The 16,948-nt window shown below is 48.2% G+C and overlaps 1 protein-coding gene across 1 annotated transcript; it reads right to left on the bottom strand.

Moving 5' to 3' along the window:
• Positions 1-10,662: 10,662 nt before the first annotated feature.
• FASLG (Fas ligand) lies at positions 10,663-13,103 on the bottom strand. The gene is made up of 4 exons (XM_032191867.1): positions 12,837-13,103; positions 12,495-12,540; positions 11,500-11,553; positions 10,663-11,057 (listed from the first exon to the last, which is right to left on the bottom strand). The coding sequence occupies exons 1-4, from the start codon at positions 13,101-13,103 to the stop codon at positions 10,663-10,665; spliced, it is 762 nt and encodes a 253-aa protein (XP_032047758.1).
• Positions 13,104-16,948: the final 3,845 nt, after the last annotated feature.

The following is a 16,948-nucleotide window of genomic DNA, read 5'->3' as shown; positions in this document are numbered from 1 at the left end:
CGTTTGATGGGCTAGCTTTATGTTCACCTGACTAGCTTAATTAGAAACAAAACATTATGTCATGGTTACGATATTATTGTATTCTATTTCTTTCCAAATATAAACCCAAAACACTGCAAGTGTCCTGCTTAAGTCACTGACAGTTTTATCTGCTACAGCACTGGCTGCAATTATTTTTAGTTTTACTCCATTAACTGTCTATATAGTGCTTATTAATAACTAATTTTCCTTAACAAGTTTTTCCTCTTAAGTTTGGTGTGATGCCACAGGCTCACTCCTCTCCTTTTGCTGTATTCTAACTTCTGTAATTTACAGTAAAGCCCTTCAGTTTTTCCTCTTAATTAAGATAGTTTTGAGTTCATCGTAACCTTACAGCAAACAATGCCTATGGGTGAGGTCTCACTGAAAACCACCTCGCACTAAAGTAGCACGTTGCACGCCTAATTAGGCACGGCAGGTTGGTTGCTTGGTTTGGTTTCAGCAGCATTAGGGATGTTTTTACCAGAGCTCGCCCATAGCACAGCCTTCACGCCACACGTACCAGCTTTGCAGGGCCACAGCGTCAGATACGTCTGCAGCTGGATGCCAGCCTGAGGGCAGACATGGCTGCGTCCCTACTTCTGGGAAGTCATCCTTTGTGTCGGGACCGTAACGGCTTGTTTTTAACATCCTAGCTACAGCCATCTTCTCACAAGTCTTTGCTGTGCCTCTAAGATGGTGTTTCTTCCCCTCTGTGGTCATTTCCAAACCCTTCCATTTGCTGCCCGCACCCCCAAGCCTGAGGCAGGCTATTTCCTCAGCACACAGGACACCACAACCCCACATAATTTCCCAGAGCTGAAGCACATTACGTGGTTGCACCGTCCTTCTCATTAATGCTGCCTCCCAAACCTTTCAGGTTTTATTTGAAGCTGGATGGCTGTGCCCAGCTGATGGCTGCAGGTCTCTGTGAGGAGAGCACGGGGGCTGCCTCATGTGGAGTGCTGCCATTTCCAGAGGGTTCTGGAACGTTCCAAGGAGCACCACCACTTCCGGAGGGTTCCAGAACATTTCAAGGAGCAATGCCATTTCCAGAGGGCTCCAGAATGTTCCAAGGAACACTGCCATTTCCAAAGGGTTCCAGAACGTTTCAAGGAGCACCACCACTTCCAGAGGGTTCCAGAACGTTCCAAGGGGCAACGCCATTTCCAGAGGGTTCCAGAACGTTCCAAGCACCTCAGTGACGGAACCACCGACCCCCACAGCAGAGCCCAGCAGCAGTGCAGGTGGTGGCTCTGGGTAAAAGCGTTTAAGAAAAGCCGAAACACTGCCTGGCAGTGAGGACTGAGGAAAAAAAAATGCGCTAAACAGCTCTGCAGCACTGAGGTGAGAGAAAGAGGGGAGAAGATGGCACTGCCTGAGCAGGGGTTCCCCTGCAGGCTTTGGGGAGGCCACAGCGGAGTGGGTTTAACACAAAGGAGCAGGGGAAAGTGGGAGAAGGAAGGAGCAGTAGACAGGAGCTGTTGAGGACTGACCAGAGCCACCATTCCTGCACCACTGGGCAGAGGAGTCAGGAGGGAAGGGGTGAAGCTGGGCCTGGAAGGAAGCACGGGTGAGGAAGAGGCATTGCTTTAATTTCTCTCTCACTATCTATATCAATTTTAATTGGGAATAAATTAGTTTTCCTCAATTCTGTTTAATCCATGATGGCAATTGGTAAGTAGTATGTCTTTATTGCAACTGACAAGCTTTTCCATCTCATTTTTTCCCTCTATCCTATTGAGGAGGGAGAGTGCGAAAACAGCTGAGTGAGCATTTGGGAGCTAGCCAGGGTCAACGCACCACAAGTAACAATTATTATTTAAATTTCCACTGTTCACAGGTGTGTGGAGTAATCATCTAGAAGGCTTAAGATGTGCTACTTCTACAGCACATTCCTGCTGGGAGTTCTGACTACTTTCAACATGGCTCGGTCCTGCTTCCCCCAGAGGTAAGCAACTGTTCCTGTTCAGCCCAGAGGGATGCCAAGAGGGAATGCAGCTTTTCTGGCTCTGTCTTTGGTGGAAACAGATCTGCAGTGCTGACAGGGCCATTGCAGACCACAACCCCACTGAGTGGCGTGGGGAATGAGGGATTCCTGAGAGATGCCATCCTGCAGACTCAGCAGCTCTGTGCAAGAGTGGGGGCTACTGAAAGTCAGTGTGGGGCTCCGCCGCCTACCTGCTCCCTTTTACTCTCAGCAAGAGAAAGCAGATGTACTTCAGGTTCCCATCTCTGTGTTAAAAATGCTCTTTAAGACCACAGGAAACAGTGCTACAGGGCTACAGGGTCATCATGGTTTTGTTCTCTCTCTCCTCCTCCCCCCCTTCACATGCACACACGCACAGACAGAAGAGATCAAAGGTAAAGAATGAGAGGAGTCAAAAGGGTTAAAGAAAGACCAAATTGTCAAACCAATAACGTGAAGCATATTGCTAACAGACAATTCCACAGTTCTGCAAGAGGTTTTCACACCCCTAAGAGCAAAAGCAAAGTGTTCAGCTGCAGTACTAGACTTGCAAAAGGTATAAATCACTAGAAAACAATCTCAAGTTAGCAAAGGAGAGCAACTTGTTAAAAAGCATCAAGCTTCCCAAAAGGCTGTACAGAGAAGTAATGCTTGCTGTGTAAGTGCAGTTACTGGAGAGTTAAGGATTTGAGACAAACATCGGTTTATTTTCTCTCGGTCATGTCCTTTGTTCATATGACCTTATTCTCTCTCTGAAGAACTAGGTGTGTTGATTTGGCCTGGCTGTGGGCAGGCGGACGGGCAAGACTCACCACTGTCACCATTTCCTTATGCACTTTCAGTGCTTGTCATAACCCCAATATGAGCACTACGGAAAACTTAGCAAGGTTTTCTTCACAGTGTCCTATAAAGTTATGTGATAAGCATGGTTTACAGGCAACGAGCTGAAAGGCAGAAACGAAAGCGCTACCAAGTGCCAGTTTAGGATTTTTCAAGTAATTTAGCGGTTACACATCTCTTGGTATGCTCTACATTCAACCCCAACAGTACCAAACAGCAGCCTTGAGGTCTGCCACAGTCATCCCCGCCTCATTTTCTCATACATCCCCTCAGCACATCTTCTAGTTCCGTCCAATGAGCAGGGCTGAATTTTGGCCACTTAGCTCTCCACGAAGCCAAAGGGTGATGGGGGGGAGGGGGGGGTGGATAGCTTTGGCTGAAGTGGCAAGTTGACCTTTCAGGCCAGTGTCCTGCAGGAGAGAGGAAGCCGTGTAGAGAGGCAGGAGCTCACAGCACCTGCTTATAGCTTGTAGCAAACCACCGGCCCTTGGTGAAGAGCCTGGTACCAACTGGAACTGCTGCTGTTGGCGTCCCATCCCCTGCTGGGACAGGATCGCTTCTGCCCCACAGTAAAGGTCCTAAGCCCATTTTTAGGTTCTGTCATGCTTTCTGTTTCTCTCCTCTGTCTGTCATATGAGCTAACAGTGGAAATTATAAAACCCCCGAAAGACCCACAGGATGTCTTCTGCTACAGCTTGTACTTAGAAGCTTTTCTAATGACATTTCTGAGTAAAATAGGAAGGGGGGAGTTGTGGGGCATGGTTTTCTTTGATCTCCTAGGTAGATTTAGTGCCTGCTTGTAGCCTTCAGTGCACAGACACATGCTGGGCCTCCCCTGAGCTTTTATCCCAGATTGGGGAACCATCACTGTATCTTTTCTACCTTACGGGCACTCTGGGAGCGAAGACCAGCAAGTTACATTCACGTCAAAATGCAAGTCACACATCTCAAGGCCCAGTGCTCTGCACCGGTACTTCTGTTGTAGCGCAGTGTAGATGGCCTCACCAGGTCTGAAACATCCATTGTGTAAGTAAGTGGGATGGCACCTGATGCCGTGACTACGTGGATGTGTGTACTGCTCGATGGCAGACACCATGTCTTGCTACTGAACACTCCCCTGTGCAGAAGAAAATGCATATGAAGACAAAACACATACTACAAGAGCAGGGAAGAAGGAGACAAGCTCCATGTGCAGACCCAGCAATACCTAAGTGTGATTCCAGCTGGATCAAGCAATTACTGTCCTCTTCTCTCCTTCAGCAGCCTTGCCTGACGCATCCTCCAGCCCAGCAGGCAGGGTCGCTGCACGATGCGAGTAGGGAATTTCAAGCAAGCCTTCAAAATGATCATTCCCTAACCCTCTCTGCAAATTTGGAGTAGGGTGACAGCAGAGCCCTTGCAAAGCTCTGCACTTGAGTCCTTGGGAACTTAGATAAATTAAGCAAGCGCAGCTGTGGGCAGGAGGCAGAAACAACCCCCAAAACTTCAAAGGCTGACAACTCTTTCATGTTTCCAGTGGCCACGGCTCTGCTAACAGACAAGCAGCTCACTAAGCCACAACAACTCCCTACAACACCAAGCCTTAAATTAGCTCGCAGCAGCAAAACAACGCGTGCACAAAGCCCCACACAGCCCGGCAGGGCTGCTCAGTGGCAAGGACGCACAGGATTGATTCCAGAGCACAACAGCAAGGACCACTGCACAGGCTGCAACAGTGCACTTCTGGGCTTATTTAAAAATAACCAGACAACCTGCCCTTTCCCAAACCAAGCACAGGAATGTGATTTATTTATTGAATATGCTGAATTTCTCCTGGTTCTGTCCTGTTGAAAACAAGCAGGGAATTAGAGCAAATTGCATTCTCTTGCTGCTAAAGCACTCTTGGTCTTCTGTGATTTGGATTTCTTCTTCAGGACTTTAATGAAAGCCAAATCTTGGATACCTGTTCTCCATGCAGATGCCTCAGCAGGGAGCATGGACAGAGAGAATAGCAGCAAGTCACTCTTTCAGCATGTCCTTTAGAGCTGTACTGAGACTGTGGCAGCTCATACCATTTCTTTTGTCTGACCTACTGATAGCTGAGATCTGCAACAGCCATAAACAGATTGAACCCCGCTTTGGGAACTTCACATCCATCCAACCTCCCACACAAACAGCTAGCTTGAAGACTGTTTAAATTAGAAGGGAAAAATCTCCGTCTCAGATGACTTTTCTGAAATCTTTTGTCTCTGTATTAAAAATCTCATGAGCTATGCAAGGTGGAATGCACATCCCCAGCATACTGCTCAGGAGAGCACAGTCTGTTTTAATGACAGTCATCCAAGTGGCTCAAAGCCCAGCTACTCCCCAGCCCAGCTCAAGTTTCCATGCTGAGTGTCCCAGGGAATTATCTGGCCAGCAGGCTATCCCTCCCTAAGACAGACTGGATAAAGGGGAACCAGAGGAATCCCCAGTGGCAAAAGAAAACTGTGCAAGGAGACTTTCAACTGTTGGTGAAGGAAACTAGCTGCAAAGAAGGGGAAACAGAGTGACGGATGCAAACTTCTCTGTGATTTAGAATAGAAATTGTTTGCAAAATGGAGTTTATTCTCCTTAGAGAAGGGTAAGCCATACAGAGCTTGCTGTGGAACAGTGAGATGAGAGGCAGAGAAAAACACATCAGCATTTATTAGTTCACAGAGCTTTCCGTCTCTTTGCTACCCAAATCAAAGAGAAGCTTATTTTCAAAGAAAGAATTCAAAACAGAAAGCTGACATGCCTGTTCCCATGACTGCTGGTGTCCAGGCCTGGGTAACCCGCCAGACCAGTACCTTTTGGTGGGATCCAACAGCAGTGCTGCTGGTCAGACCCCAGGCAGGGGCCCGGGAGCTCTGCACCCCTAGCTGTCAGAGGACACTGTTGCAGATGCTGCCAGCAGTCTCCTGCACCTCAAAATCCAGTCCTACTTTGTGACTATCAGGGCTTCAGTTGTGTAGGGAATGGAATATTTGACTCTCGTTACCCCAAGAGATGAATCAGCAACAAATTGTCATGCCTTTGTTCCTCATCTTTTAAAAAGCACCAATACATAAGTAACTTCCCTCACTTTGCATCCAAATTTGTCCTCTCTTCTTACTCACCTCATCCTCTTTTGCGTTAAACCTCAGTCGCTTAGTCATGCCTAAAATTACACTTTTGTAACCATGATGTAACATGCCTACTTTTCTGAGCACTAGAAAAATAGTAGTAATAATTAAGCTTCCCTGCCTGCCTTCCTTCCTCCTCTCTCTAACCACTGCACGACACTCCTTCCCAGCCTGGTAAGTAGCTAGCTTGCAGATTCTTTACAGTTCCACGACCTGGGAGTAACCCCACAAGATATTGTAACAGAAACTCAGAAACCCTGAGACTGTCTTCAGGTAAATGAATAAGCATGCACACACATGTAAGGAAAAAAAAAAAAAAAAAGCAACAGGCAACAAGAATGAAGCTTGTCAGATCAAACTGAAGGCTCTCTCTGAACTCACAGGACTCTGGAGTGGCTTCAGAAATATCAGTTCTTCCATTCTTACTCATGCTCACTCTTCTTTGGAGGGCTGCAGAAACAGTCATATATAACACATCTTAACAGCTAGCTGCAACGACTAAGCTGTGTGGTTTCTGAGCCAAGATGCATATCTGAGTGAGCCCGCTGGGAGCCACTCCATGTTGTGGCGCCGTTTCATGTGTCTGAGTCTCTGCTGGCTCAGCACATGCTGGGGATCAGCTGTAGACCAGCAGCAGCTCCTCCTGCTTCCATGTTTCAGGTGCCCTTCAAGCCTTCACTGTGTGCCAGTGACCTTCTTCCCCATCAAGAGTAACCATGAGTTACTAAAAAGAAGGCACATATGCACTATTGATATGTTGGATACAAAAGATGCTGGCCATAGCTGCCCAGGGATTATTTCTCCTCCTCTGAAGGCCGTTTCTGCCTTCTGTTGGGTGGGAAAGCTGAGCTGCAGCAGGAGCTGCACCCAACCCTGCCCTGCTCATTGCTCATCTCACCTCTTATATTTATCCTGCGTCTCTTAGAGCTTGCCAGGCTTCCCCTCATCTCCACTGCACTTTTACTGTGGAAGAAGCAAAGACCCTACGTACACAGTCCTTTCCCTCCTGCCACTTTAGTTGTTGCACATATTCAGAAGCTGCCCAAGGTTTCTAAAACGCTAGCACGCTGCCCTCCCCTTTCCTCTACCATGGTAAATAGAACGTGGTGTCTGATACGCATCAACCACAGACGAGCCCATCTCAAGCAGCTCACTGTGCTCGGCCACATAGCAGCGTGAGTGTTTCTGTCGTGCAGGTTTGGCCAGCTGCACACCCCATTCACACAGACATTGCTTCTAAAGGGTTTGGCTACTCATGAGATTTGGTGTGCCTGCAACAGACCCGCTGGCTCACGTCTGAACTAGATCACATAGGAAAGCACAGCTGTGCCTAAGAAGAAAGACTCTGAACCCCAGAAAGCCCCCCAGGTGTTGGGAGCAGAGCAGGAACTTCTTATCAGCAGGTTGCTCTGGGCTTGTCACTTTTTGTCAGCCATGTTCTCCTCAGAGAAGAAGCTCTCTGGAGCGCTATTAAAGCATTGCCTAAGCTCCAGGGTACCTCCACATATGGCCCAGGCTGTTCCCTCAGGAGAGAGGAGCTTGGCTTAGACCACTGCAATCCAGAAACATGACCCACAAGGAAGAATGACTTCCTCAAACAGGGGGAAAAAAAAAGTCACAATGGTCAGCCCTGCCAAGGCAGCTGGGATAGCCTTTCCATCACAGACATCCTCGTGCTGGGAAGGAAACAAAATATGTGAGCATTTGATATTAAATTTAATTTGTTTGAATATTTTTATCAAATAATGTAAGTGATCACAGGAGTAATAACAATGCTGACATTAAATAATCATCAAGTATTTAATGCTAACATTAAGCAAATATTCCAATCTATGAATAGCTCACTAGACTGATAATTAAACAGATGGCTTCAATAATGCTGCTCTGGTGCATGCGCTCTTTGAATCAAGTCTGTGCAGTTTGAAGCCCTACGATCCTGTCATGACCTTACTTTGAATCTTTAGTTAGAGCCCACAAGCTAAGCAGTGGTTTTTCTCCAGGCAGGTTGGAATTATATTTGAGAAAAGGATTGCAAAACAGAAACACGTGTGCTGCTGGCATCAGTGCCACTGACTCAGCACAGTGACAGCCACTCTGACTCAGGAGCAAGGCTAAAAGCACATAGCTTTGTACCGCAAGGAAAGGCAGCTCTGTCCACCTCGAGAGACCCCAGCGCTATTTATAACATCACTGTCCACCTCCCCATGCCACCATCTCAAGCTTGCAGATTTGTGTTCCCATCAGCACATCAGATAAAAAGGCTAACAGCTCCTTGCCCCCTCCTGATGTGCAGCAATAGCAACTGCCACATCCCGCCCCAGAGTTTACACTGAGGCCGGATGAGCTAATCTGTATGGATTTATACAAAACTTTGGGAGTTTTCCAGCCCTTCATTACTACAGCATGAGGCGAGTGCATAGCCTCAGCGCCAGTTTCCTTTGGGTGCTGAATGACCTGTGTCTCTGAGCTGCTTGCCAGCAGAGAAAGGAAACACACAATGTGCTCGGCTAGTTTTGCTGCAGAAATAGCTGCAAGCATACAGGCACATGCACATACAGATGCACACCCCTCAGCTGGATGCCTAGAAAGCAACACAGTGTAAACAAATCTGAAGGGGATGGAAACTTCCAGCCTTTCTGGGATAGGTCCAGGTCCAACACCCCTAACCCTGCACTATGCGGTTTGCCCCTCTGAATGCAGGAGGAGGTAGGGCAGTGGAAAAGAAACAGCCAACCAAAAAGGTTCCTAGAAGGTTATCTTTGACCTTTAGAGGCACTTTGGTTCCTGAGAAATGCAATGGAAAGCTGTGAGTGCTGTAGGAGCAGCTGCATGAGAAGAGTGTAGTCTTGACCTCACTCAGGCAACAGCAGACCACAGGCCACACACCACAGAGCAGAGAGCAGCACCCTGGAAAAGGAAACAAGTGTTGTGTGCTGCTATGACCACATCAGAGTTACAAGAAGCCTGGAAAACAGGCAAAAGATGAGGCACCACAGCCTTTCTGTACTGCCCAGTAGCAACACAGCAGGTGGCACTGAGGTTAACACATGCAACGGAAGAGCTTCACAGACCACTTCATGGGCCCTGGAGTCAGTGAATGCTATCCAACACCAAGCACCTCTTTCCTTGCCCTTCAGACTGCCACGTGAACTGCTGCTGGGGCTGGCAGGCATGTGAAGGAGCACTGGGGCTTTAGGGGATGGCAGCACTTGTGCTCAGCAATGAGTGACTGACTTGCTTCCAAAGCTCTTCCACACCTCGCTGAGACCTGGAGGAAAGATGATCTGGGGACAGGGGAGAGGCTTGTATCCAGCTCCAAACACCACAGCACACCATCTCCAGCACGTGGGGTAGAGCTCCCAGCCACCCACATCCAGAACAGAGCTCCCAAAACAGACCCAAAACAATGTTTCAGAAGCACAGCAGATCTTCTCAAAATGTTTCCCACCTACATTTCTCTCCACACCAGCTCAGGCTTGAATTTCCAGATTAGCCCCCCTCCCTGATAGCCAAACAGGGCTTGGGAAACTCAGTCTGAGCTGCCCACCTCATCAGTCCTGATCCAACACTTTGGTTTTCCCAGAGCTCTGTGACAAGGAGCAAAGTGGAGTCAAGCTGCCAGATTTCTCCCATGCTGCTGCAGAAAGAGCAGGGTCCCGGACCCTGACCCAAGGCCTTCAGGGCCAAATGAGGAGAGGACAGTGCTGTTTTCTAGAAAAATATATCTTTATTTACCATCTCTGTTTTGCTCAGGAGACACTCATACGGGGGCCATGCTAGGGGCAGCCAGGGCCAGGTCTCCACAGAGGGCCTGAGGCACCGTAAAGGCAGGAAGGGGCTGGAGCCACTGTTTTCACTTCAGGCTCCACTGCCATGTTGCTCAGGTCTTGTCAGTGAGTTGGGCTGACATGTGGGGGGCACCTCACCCCCCATCCATGCCCCCACAGTGTGGAGAGGAGCCAGCCAGATCATGGTTTCTCAACAGGGCTGGGACCCCCTCACGGCGCTACCACTTCCAGAACATTCCTTGTGAAGCTGTCAGGGCAATTTAAATAAAGGGGGTTGAAAGCATTTTCTGGAAAGGGAATAGTCCATAATTTAACACAAAAACAAGTCTATCCCACTTAACAAGCCACCTGGCAGGTGGCTATCTGTCAGACGGCAATTACAGTGCCAAATGCCCAGGCAGGGCAGACAGGACACTGCTTGGGGCAAGGAGCCTGAGGTTGCTCCCATACCACCCCCTGTGGTGTGGCACTGCATGGTCCAAGCTTGAGTGGCCTCCTCAATGCCATCCAGCTGTCCCCACACACGTGCTGGCCCAAGCTCCCTGGGTGCACAACACCACGTGTAGGCCAAAGCCACTGAGGCCCCAGCGCCTTCTCAGGTAGCACAGCCTTCTTGAGCAAGTAGTGAGTTTCAACAGCATCCTTGATGCTCTACATTTTTGGTTTGTCATTTTACTCAGAGGAGGAAAATGTGCAATTCTCTTCAGGTCATCACAGGACAGCCTAGGTGCTTCCCAGAGGCCTGGTTTCGAGTTTTTACCAGTCACTTGAGCCCACTCATGCAGATGGCCGTAACATGGTTCCTTCTTCCTAGCAAGAAACCCTGGCTTGGCATGGGGCTGCTGCCTCTCAAGCAGCCCTTACCTCCTGTGCATGCCTGGGAGAGTTGGGGCTGCTGCCAGCCATGCTCCAACAGTGCCATTTAAAGCTTGAATAAGCCAAAGAATGTCTTGGATTCCTCAAAATTAACCAGAGAGATTTTGGAGACATTGACATACAGACTGTCCCTCTCCCTGAGCTTGAATAAAGCCCCCAGATAGCTTTTCCGGGCCCACATTTTCTGATTTGCACAGTAATTGATGTATCTGTCCTCCATCAGCACGTGGCTGCCTGGCGAGGCTGGATTTGTCTTGTAGACGACATGGCTCAACATCTGGCTGCTGCAGATGCTTCCTCGGAAGAGCACGTTGGAGTACACGTAGTACAGGCCAGTCTCGTTGATCACGAGGCCCTGGTTGCGGTACTGAATGCCGTTAGTGAAAGCATGTCCGGAGACAGGCTCCCACTCCAAAGGGAGGTCCCGCTGCGATGGGTTTCCTGGAAGCCGAAAGGAGAGAGGCATTGCAGTAAGTACAAGCATTAAGGTGTCTTTTCATAAGTTATACCTGATGTCACAACAAGTCAGCTGCTTTCTGTGTCCTTTTCGTGAAAATGTCTGTTCCAACCTTGGGGAGGTGGGAGCCCTCACCTGCTGTGTGCTCACCTGGTGCTGAGCTGCTTCTGAAAGCTCTCTGCCCAACACACTCCACAGACAAAACAAAGCCCAACCGAAAAACTAGAGCTCTCATTGCAGAGCCTGAATAAGGGGAAGATTTTAGCTGTGGGAGTAACTTCCAGCTGCCAGAGCACACACATTACCAAAGGAAACTGAGAAAGCCTGTATGAGGCACCTCCTTACAACTATAACCAGGCTGCCCTCTCCCCCCAGCCACGTGCCCCATCCTCTGCTCCCACATCTTGCTGGGCCCTCAGCACATACCTGTTAAGTGTGCTGCTTTCCTCACTTCCTTTTTCGCTGCCTGTCTCTCCTGCCCTGCATGAAAATAGAGAAGGCATTAGCTATATGCTCCATGGAAAAGGCAGCCCGGAGAGCAGAAGGGAGGTGCCCATGAAGCTGAAATGGTGCAGATTCACAGCAGCACAAGGCTGTGACTTAATGTAAAGAGACAGAGAGGTGCTCAGACAAATAATGCAGGGAAATAGGAAGATTTTAAAAAAAAAAAAAAAAAAAAAAAAAACACTGAAGTAAAAGATTTAGACATGACCAAAAGCAAAGGGAAGAACAAAAAGAGCAAAGAGAGAGTTTTCATCTTAAAATGGCTTCATCAGTGGGCTTAAGCAGAAGCCTAAATTTAGAGACATTTTTAGGTTCTTTGGCAAGTTTCAATTTCACTGAAATGACATTTTGTAAGAGAAAAAACACCATGTAATGAGGTTCTTCTCAACTAGTTTTGGTTGCAGTGAGACTGCATACCAAAAAAATTTAGGAAAAAATAAGTTTCCTTCTCAAGGGTGCGAGTGAATCCCCCACCCCCAAAGAAAATGAAACCCTGTACGTCATCCCAAAATCTTAACAAGCGAGGAGACAAAGCAGAAATGTGTGGTGCCCATATTGGTTCTCTGTTCTCCTTGTTCCATGCACATTGTTGCTGAGTGTTAAGACAGCCAGAATTCATTTTCACAGCAGAGTTCCCCCGTACCATTGCCCCACTAGGGCCCGGGAGCCCCAAGGCAGAGGCAGACTGCCCCGGGACACGTTGTTCACACCACCAAGCACTCCAGCAGGCAGGGTGCAGGACTCCTTCGCCATACCCCAGAGATAAAGCTCTCCTTTAGCCAAGCAAATGAAGGGAGCACTTTCAGAGCATCAGAGCTGCAACCCCACCTTTGTCCCTTAACAAGAGGAGGAAAGAATTTGACAGGAGCATTTGCAGACGCAGGAATGGAGGAGTTCCTCTGCCTACATCAACTCACCTATGAGCTTCTCCAGAGCTGGAGTGATGTGTTCAGTGCTGGCAGACTGTCAAAAAAGAAGAGCGACAAGCTCTCTTAGCAGGGTGAGAGCATAAGGGCATCATCTAGATGCAGCCAAAGACTATCTTCAACAATGGCTAGCTCAGGCAGAGCTGGAAGGAGGGAAGAACCATACAGGGAGAGAGACCCTGCAGCACTCAAACAAGACATCCAGATATATCACAGTCACCAACAGAGCAGTCCTCCACAGCAATGAACAGCCCCACTCACACTGGTGAGGCAGACACGTTGCTGCCACCAACTTTTCCCCACAGCCTCTGCAGGTAGCCAGCCAAACTTTACCTCTCTGAGTTCTGCCAGTTGCTTCTCCAGATGGAAAATCTGAAACATGCTCAACCCCACTCCAGTCAGGGCCATCAGGATCAGCAAGGAGATCACCAGGAAGCCGATGCTGCTCCTTTCCCTGGTGCTCTTTGGCTTTCTCCTCCGATCAGGTACTGGTGGTGGGAAGGGAGCAATAGGGGGTGCCGGAGGGCGGGAGGTACTGGTATTGGCACAGCCGTCCACCCAAAATATTTGTGGGTACACGTAGTTCAAGTTCTGCTGCATGGCTGGGAGTGGGATGGGCTGGACGTGCTTTGCGTGATCTTCCATGTGGCAGCCAAAAACTGCCGGGGCTGGCCCAGACTGAGCCCTGGGGGAAGACCCAGCTCTGCTTTTATATGCCTGCATCACTCCAGCAGTGAACACCCAGCTCAGATGCTGCAGAACTCTATGAAAGCCTCAAGCAGAAATAGCAAACCCCCAAAAGCTTCCGCCCTCGTCTGCAAGTTCGGGGCATCCGCCTGCTCCTCCCACACAGCGGCAGCATGCACACACAGCGGGACGAAGCCAGTGGCAGACGGCGCTCGCACAACACAAGCCTCGGGAAGCAGGTGCAGCCAGCGAAGTGCTAGCAGCACACCCGAGGGCTGTGCTGGCAGCCAGGGGCTGAGTAATCAGCCCAGCACACACCCACCAGCCAGCCACCCTTTCCAGCAGCCCACTCAGGCAGAGGCAGTTGCTTTTCCACTGCGGTGTCCTGCACCACAAGCAGAGGGAACAAAGACTCTTCTGCTTCTGGCACCCTGCACAAGAAGCAGAGCTGAGGACAATCTCCTCGGCAGAAGGATGAAGACCTGATCCCAAGTACATCTGCAGGCACTCAAGTATTACTTCATTTTACAGAGGACAAATTACTGCTTTCCATTGTATCCCACCTTGTCTGCTCCCTATGGCACAAATCCTGGGTATAGTTTCGCATATACCCTGGTTCCAGACACCATCCCACTGTTACAAACCAATGCAATCGACAAGAGGAAGATATTGTTGGTGTTGCAGCCTCAGCAGAGCTGCCCCAGCACTAACAGCCCAAGCACAGTCAGTGCCGTGGGCTGCCTGCACCACACCAAATCACTGAGGGGCACTGGGCAGACTGAACCAGCAGTGCACTGTAGCACCAGAAACATCACCCTGGGGCAAAAGCAGGCTCTTCCAGCAGCTTCTGCTGCCACACTTACCTCTGCAAATGCTATCTCTAATCCCACAGCCCTCTTGAAGCATCAGAGAGGGAAGGGTTTTGTTTGTTTGTTTTTTGTTTTTAAATCTTCTCTTCATTACAATGGTGAATGCTACAGCAGGACCTAACCTTGGTGAGAGACTCATGATTAAACCTGGGACAGATGCTGAGCTACACACCTTCAAAGAATTTCTCTTACCCTTCAAGAAAGGATCCAGAGTTTGGGCCACGCTGGAAGGACAAAATCACAAAGAGAGACAAGAACATTTTTATTTCTCAGTTTAAGGCTTCGTTGGCCACAGAAATCTAAATGGTGGTAATGTGATTTCCCATAGATTTACAGGCACTCTCAGAACACTGTCCATAGCAATTTGCTCTTCCATTTCACAGATGTGTGTACTTGTAGGGGACAGTATTGAAAAAAGGAAACGCCTAACGCAAGAACAAAACTGGAGTTTTGTCTCTTGTGGCTGAAGAAAGCAGCCCCAACATGGAGGCTTTGATCTGGAACATCAAAACCTGGCGTTTGAGGACAGCACACTTCAACAACATACGCACACTGGTTTCTCCAAAGCAAGGGCTGAGCTGTGCCTCCAACCGCACCGCTAACAGTCAGATGTGCCCTCAAAGCCCTGCACCACCAGCCACCCCACTGCTTTTTGAAGATGTTCACCACAGCCGCTTGCTGAAGTGATGATCCTCAGCATGAATAGTTTCAGCAGCCTGTCTGAATCTTCCTCGTACTTCTAGGTTTCTAGACATAAAAGTAGCACAAATCCACCTCCAGCAGTTCACACCTGGTCATGCCTACCTTCAACATAGAACAACAAGGACAATGGCACCACCATACCTGTGTTTTTTTTGCAACATGGACCATGCACGCCACTGGAGCTGGAGCCCCTCAACTGCTATAAAAATACAGTAATGGCCCAAGGAGCAAGGACCAAAGCCCAGAACTTCCTGAGTCTCCAAATACTCTCATGAAACAGGGTCACCTCTGCCTCTCCTCCACCGGGATGCTTATAGGTCTTCAGGCTGAGCCCCCACCTTTTTCTGACATTTCACCACAGACAGCTCATCCTGGTGGGATTGTGGGCACATGAGCAGGCTCTCTTAAATGTCACAAGTGCACTTATCAGTCACCCACTGTTTCCTATTTTCACAAAGATGACTTTTTTGTTAATGGGTGGGTGAATTAATGAAAGCTGGGAGTCAAAATTCAGGCAAGGTTGTTCTCACCCAAAATACTGGTCAGGGACAGCTGAGCAGTAAAAAAGGACATAAGGACAAAAGGGGTGTCCAATTTTGTCTCTCTGCCAGAAGATCACCAATTGTAAACACTTTCCATACCCTTTATCAGAGGATCACGTATGGCAAAATCAGCAAAAATGCAAGGAATTAATCTGTTACACAGATTAAAAAAAATGGTAACTTGCTAAGAAGAATTCTTCCCTTCAGCTCCCTTTGCCCCCAGAGGAAAGGTGGGAGTTCTTATTAGCAATACACAGCACTATGCTAAAGTTTGTACTGACAGCAAATAGAATCAGGCAGCAGCTAAGAAACACAGATACAAGTTCATATCAGTAGGTTTAAAGACTAAATAATGCATTTATATATGCATATATTATCTCAAGGAAAGCAGAACTTGAATAATGATCTAGATCTAATACTTGACAGAAAAATAAAATTAAGTTCGGTGTGAACCGCTGCGTAGGAGGAAGACATCAAGGTTCTGTACAGATACACATCTGAAAGCAATTAATAAATATTTCCTATTATAGCACTGACTATTGGAAATGCTAAAAAGCAACTATTGAGAGCCCACAAGGCTGCATAAATTACACCCAAGACCAACTGAAGAAGTGGTTAAGAAGCATTCAGAAAGACAGCATTCAAAGCCAAGGGTGTGTTGGTTTCAGAACATTAACCCGAAAGCCAGGAGAGGCAATTAGTACAAAACCAGTAAGTGCCAGCCACATGGGGCAGGAGAGATGCACCCCATGAACGCTCCCTTATGAGTATCTTGGATAAAGCAAGCAGAGCACCATCCAGGAAAAGGCTTCTGATTTCACTCCAGGCGTTTTCCTCTATACTGTGCTAGTTGAACACCTTTCCCCCAGAGCTAGGAAATAATTTTATTAACTGCAAGTAATATTTGCAGATTAAAATAACTGATAAGACAGTGCCAAAAAAGAAAAACACAAGAACAGAGAATTCAATCAGAAGAAAGCAAGCCTAGGAACACAGACTGCAGATCCAACTCTTTAGATAGCAAATAACATCTGAGAAATTAGAAATAAAGCACAGGTCTGAAAGCAACACAGAGAGGCTGCCCAGCTGGACGTGAGCTTGCAGCAGGGAAAGGACACAGGGGCCATGGGTATGAGCTTACACATAGCACCAGGCTAACTGGGAAGATACAGACAGTCCCACAACTCATGTTACAAGTTCATATTCAACTTCAGAGGGGTTCAGGAAGGAGCTGCAATAACTGCCAGACAGCAAAGGTGTTTGGTTCATTCAAGAACAGAGTGGCATGGACAGACAGCACAAGAAAATCTGTAAAGAGAGACGAGATTTCTATCAGCAGAGGGTTCTTATCTCACAGAAAAAGCCTTTCTAAAGAGCCACTAACTGGAAGCCAAAGCCGAGGGAGATAGCATTTATAACAAAAAAAAAGGATTTATTTTTGACTGAACAGTAGAATGGAAGCTTGGGAAAAAAACTGCTTCCACACATACTATTATCTTCACCCACTGAAGCCTTTAAGGGGTGCAGAAGACACCAGAACTCACCCAGCACTGCCAGATCTCTGTGCCACTGAGCAAAGGGCCCACCACCAGCCCTGCACTGCCCTGACTCCGGAGATAAGCAGTGGTCAGGTTTAACAGCCCAC

The sequence above is a fragment of the Aythya fuligula genome, chromosome 8, assembly GCF_009819795.1.
Source record: "Aythya fuligula isolate bAytFul2 chromosome 8, bAytFul2.pri, whole genome shotgun sequence".
In the NCBI taxonomy this organism is placed as follows: Eukaryota; Metazoa; Chordata; class Aves; order Anseriformes; family Anatidae; genus Aythya; species Aythya fuligula.
Note: the sequence above shows the minus strand (reverse complement) of the source record. Positions and strands in the feature narration are given on the sequence as shown.

Bases quoted from the DNA above. Each gene is read 5' to 3' on its own strand.
- FASLG (XM_032191867.1), bottom strand. From the start codon at position 13,103: ATGCAGCAGAACTTGAACTACGTGTACCCACAAATATTTTGGGTGGAC. The intron at 12,541-12,836 runs GTAAAGTTTGGC...CTTTTTTGACAG, and splicing joins AACTGGCAGAACTCAGAGAG to TCTGCCAGCACTGAACACAT. The intron at 11,554-12,494 runs GTGAGTTGATGT...ATTTTCATGCAG, and splicing joins AGCTCTGGAGAAGCTCATAG to GGCAGGAGAGACAGGCAGCG.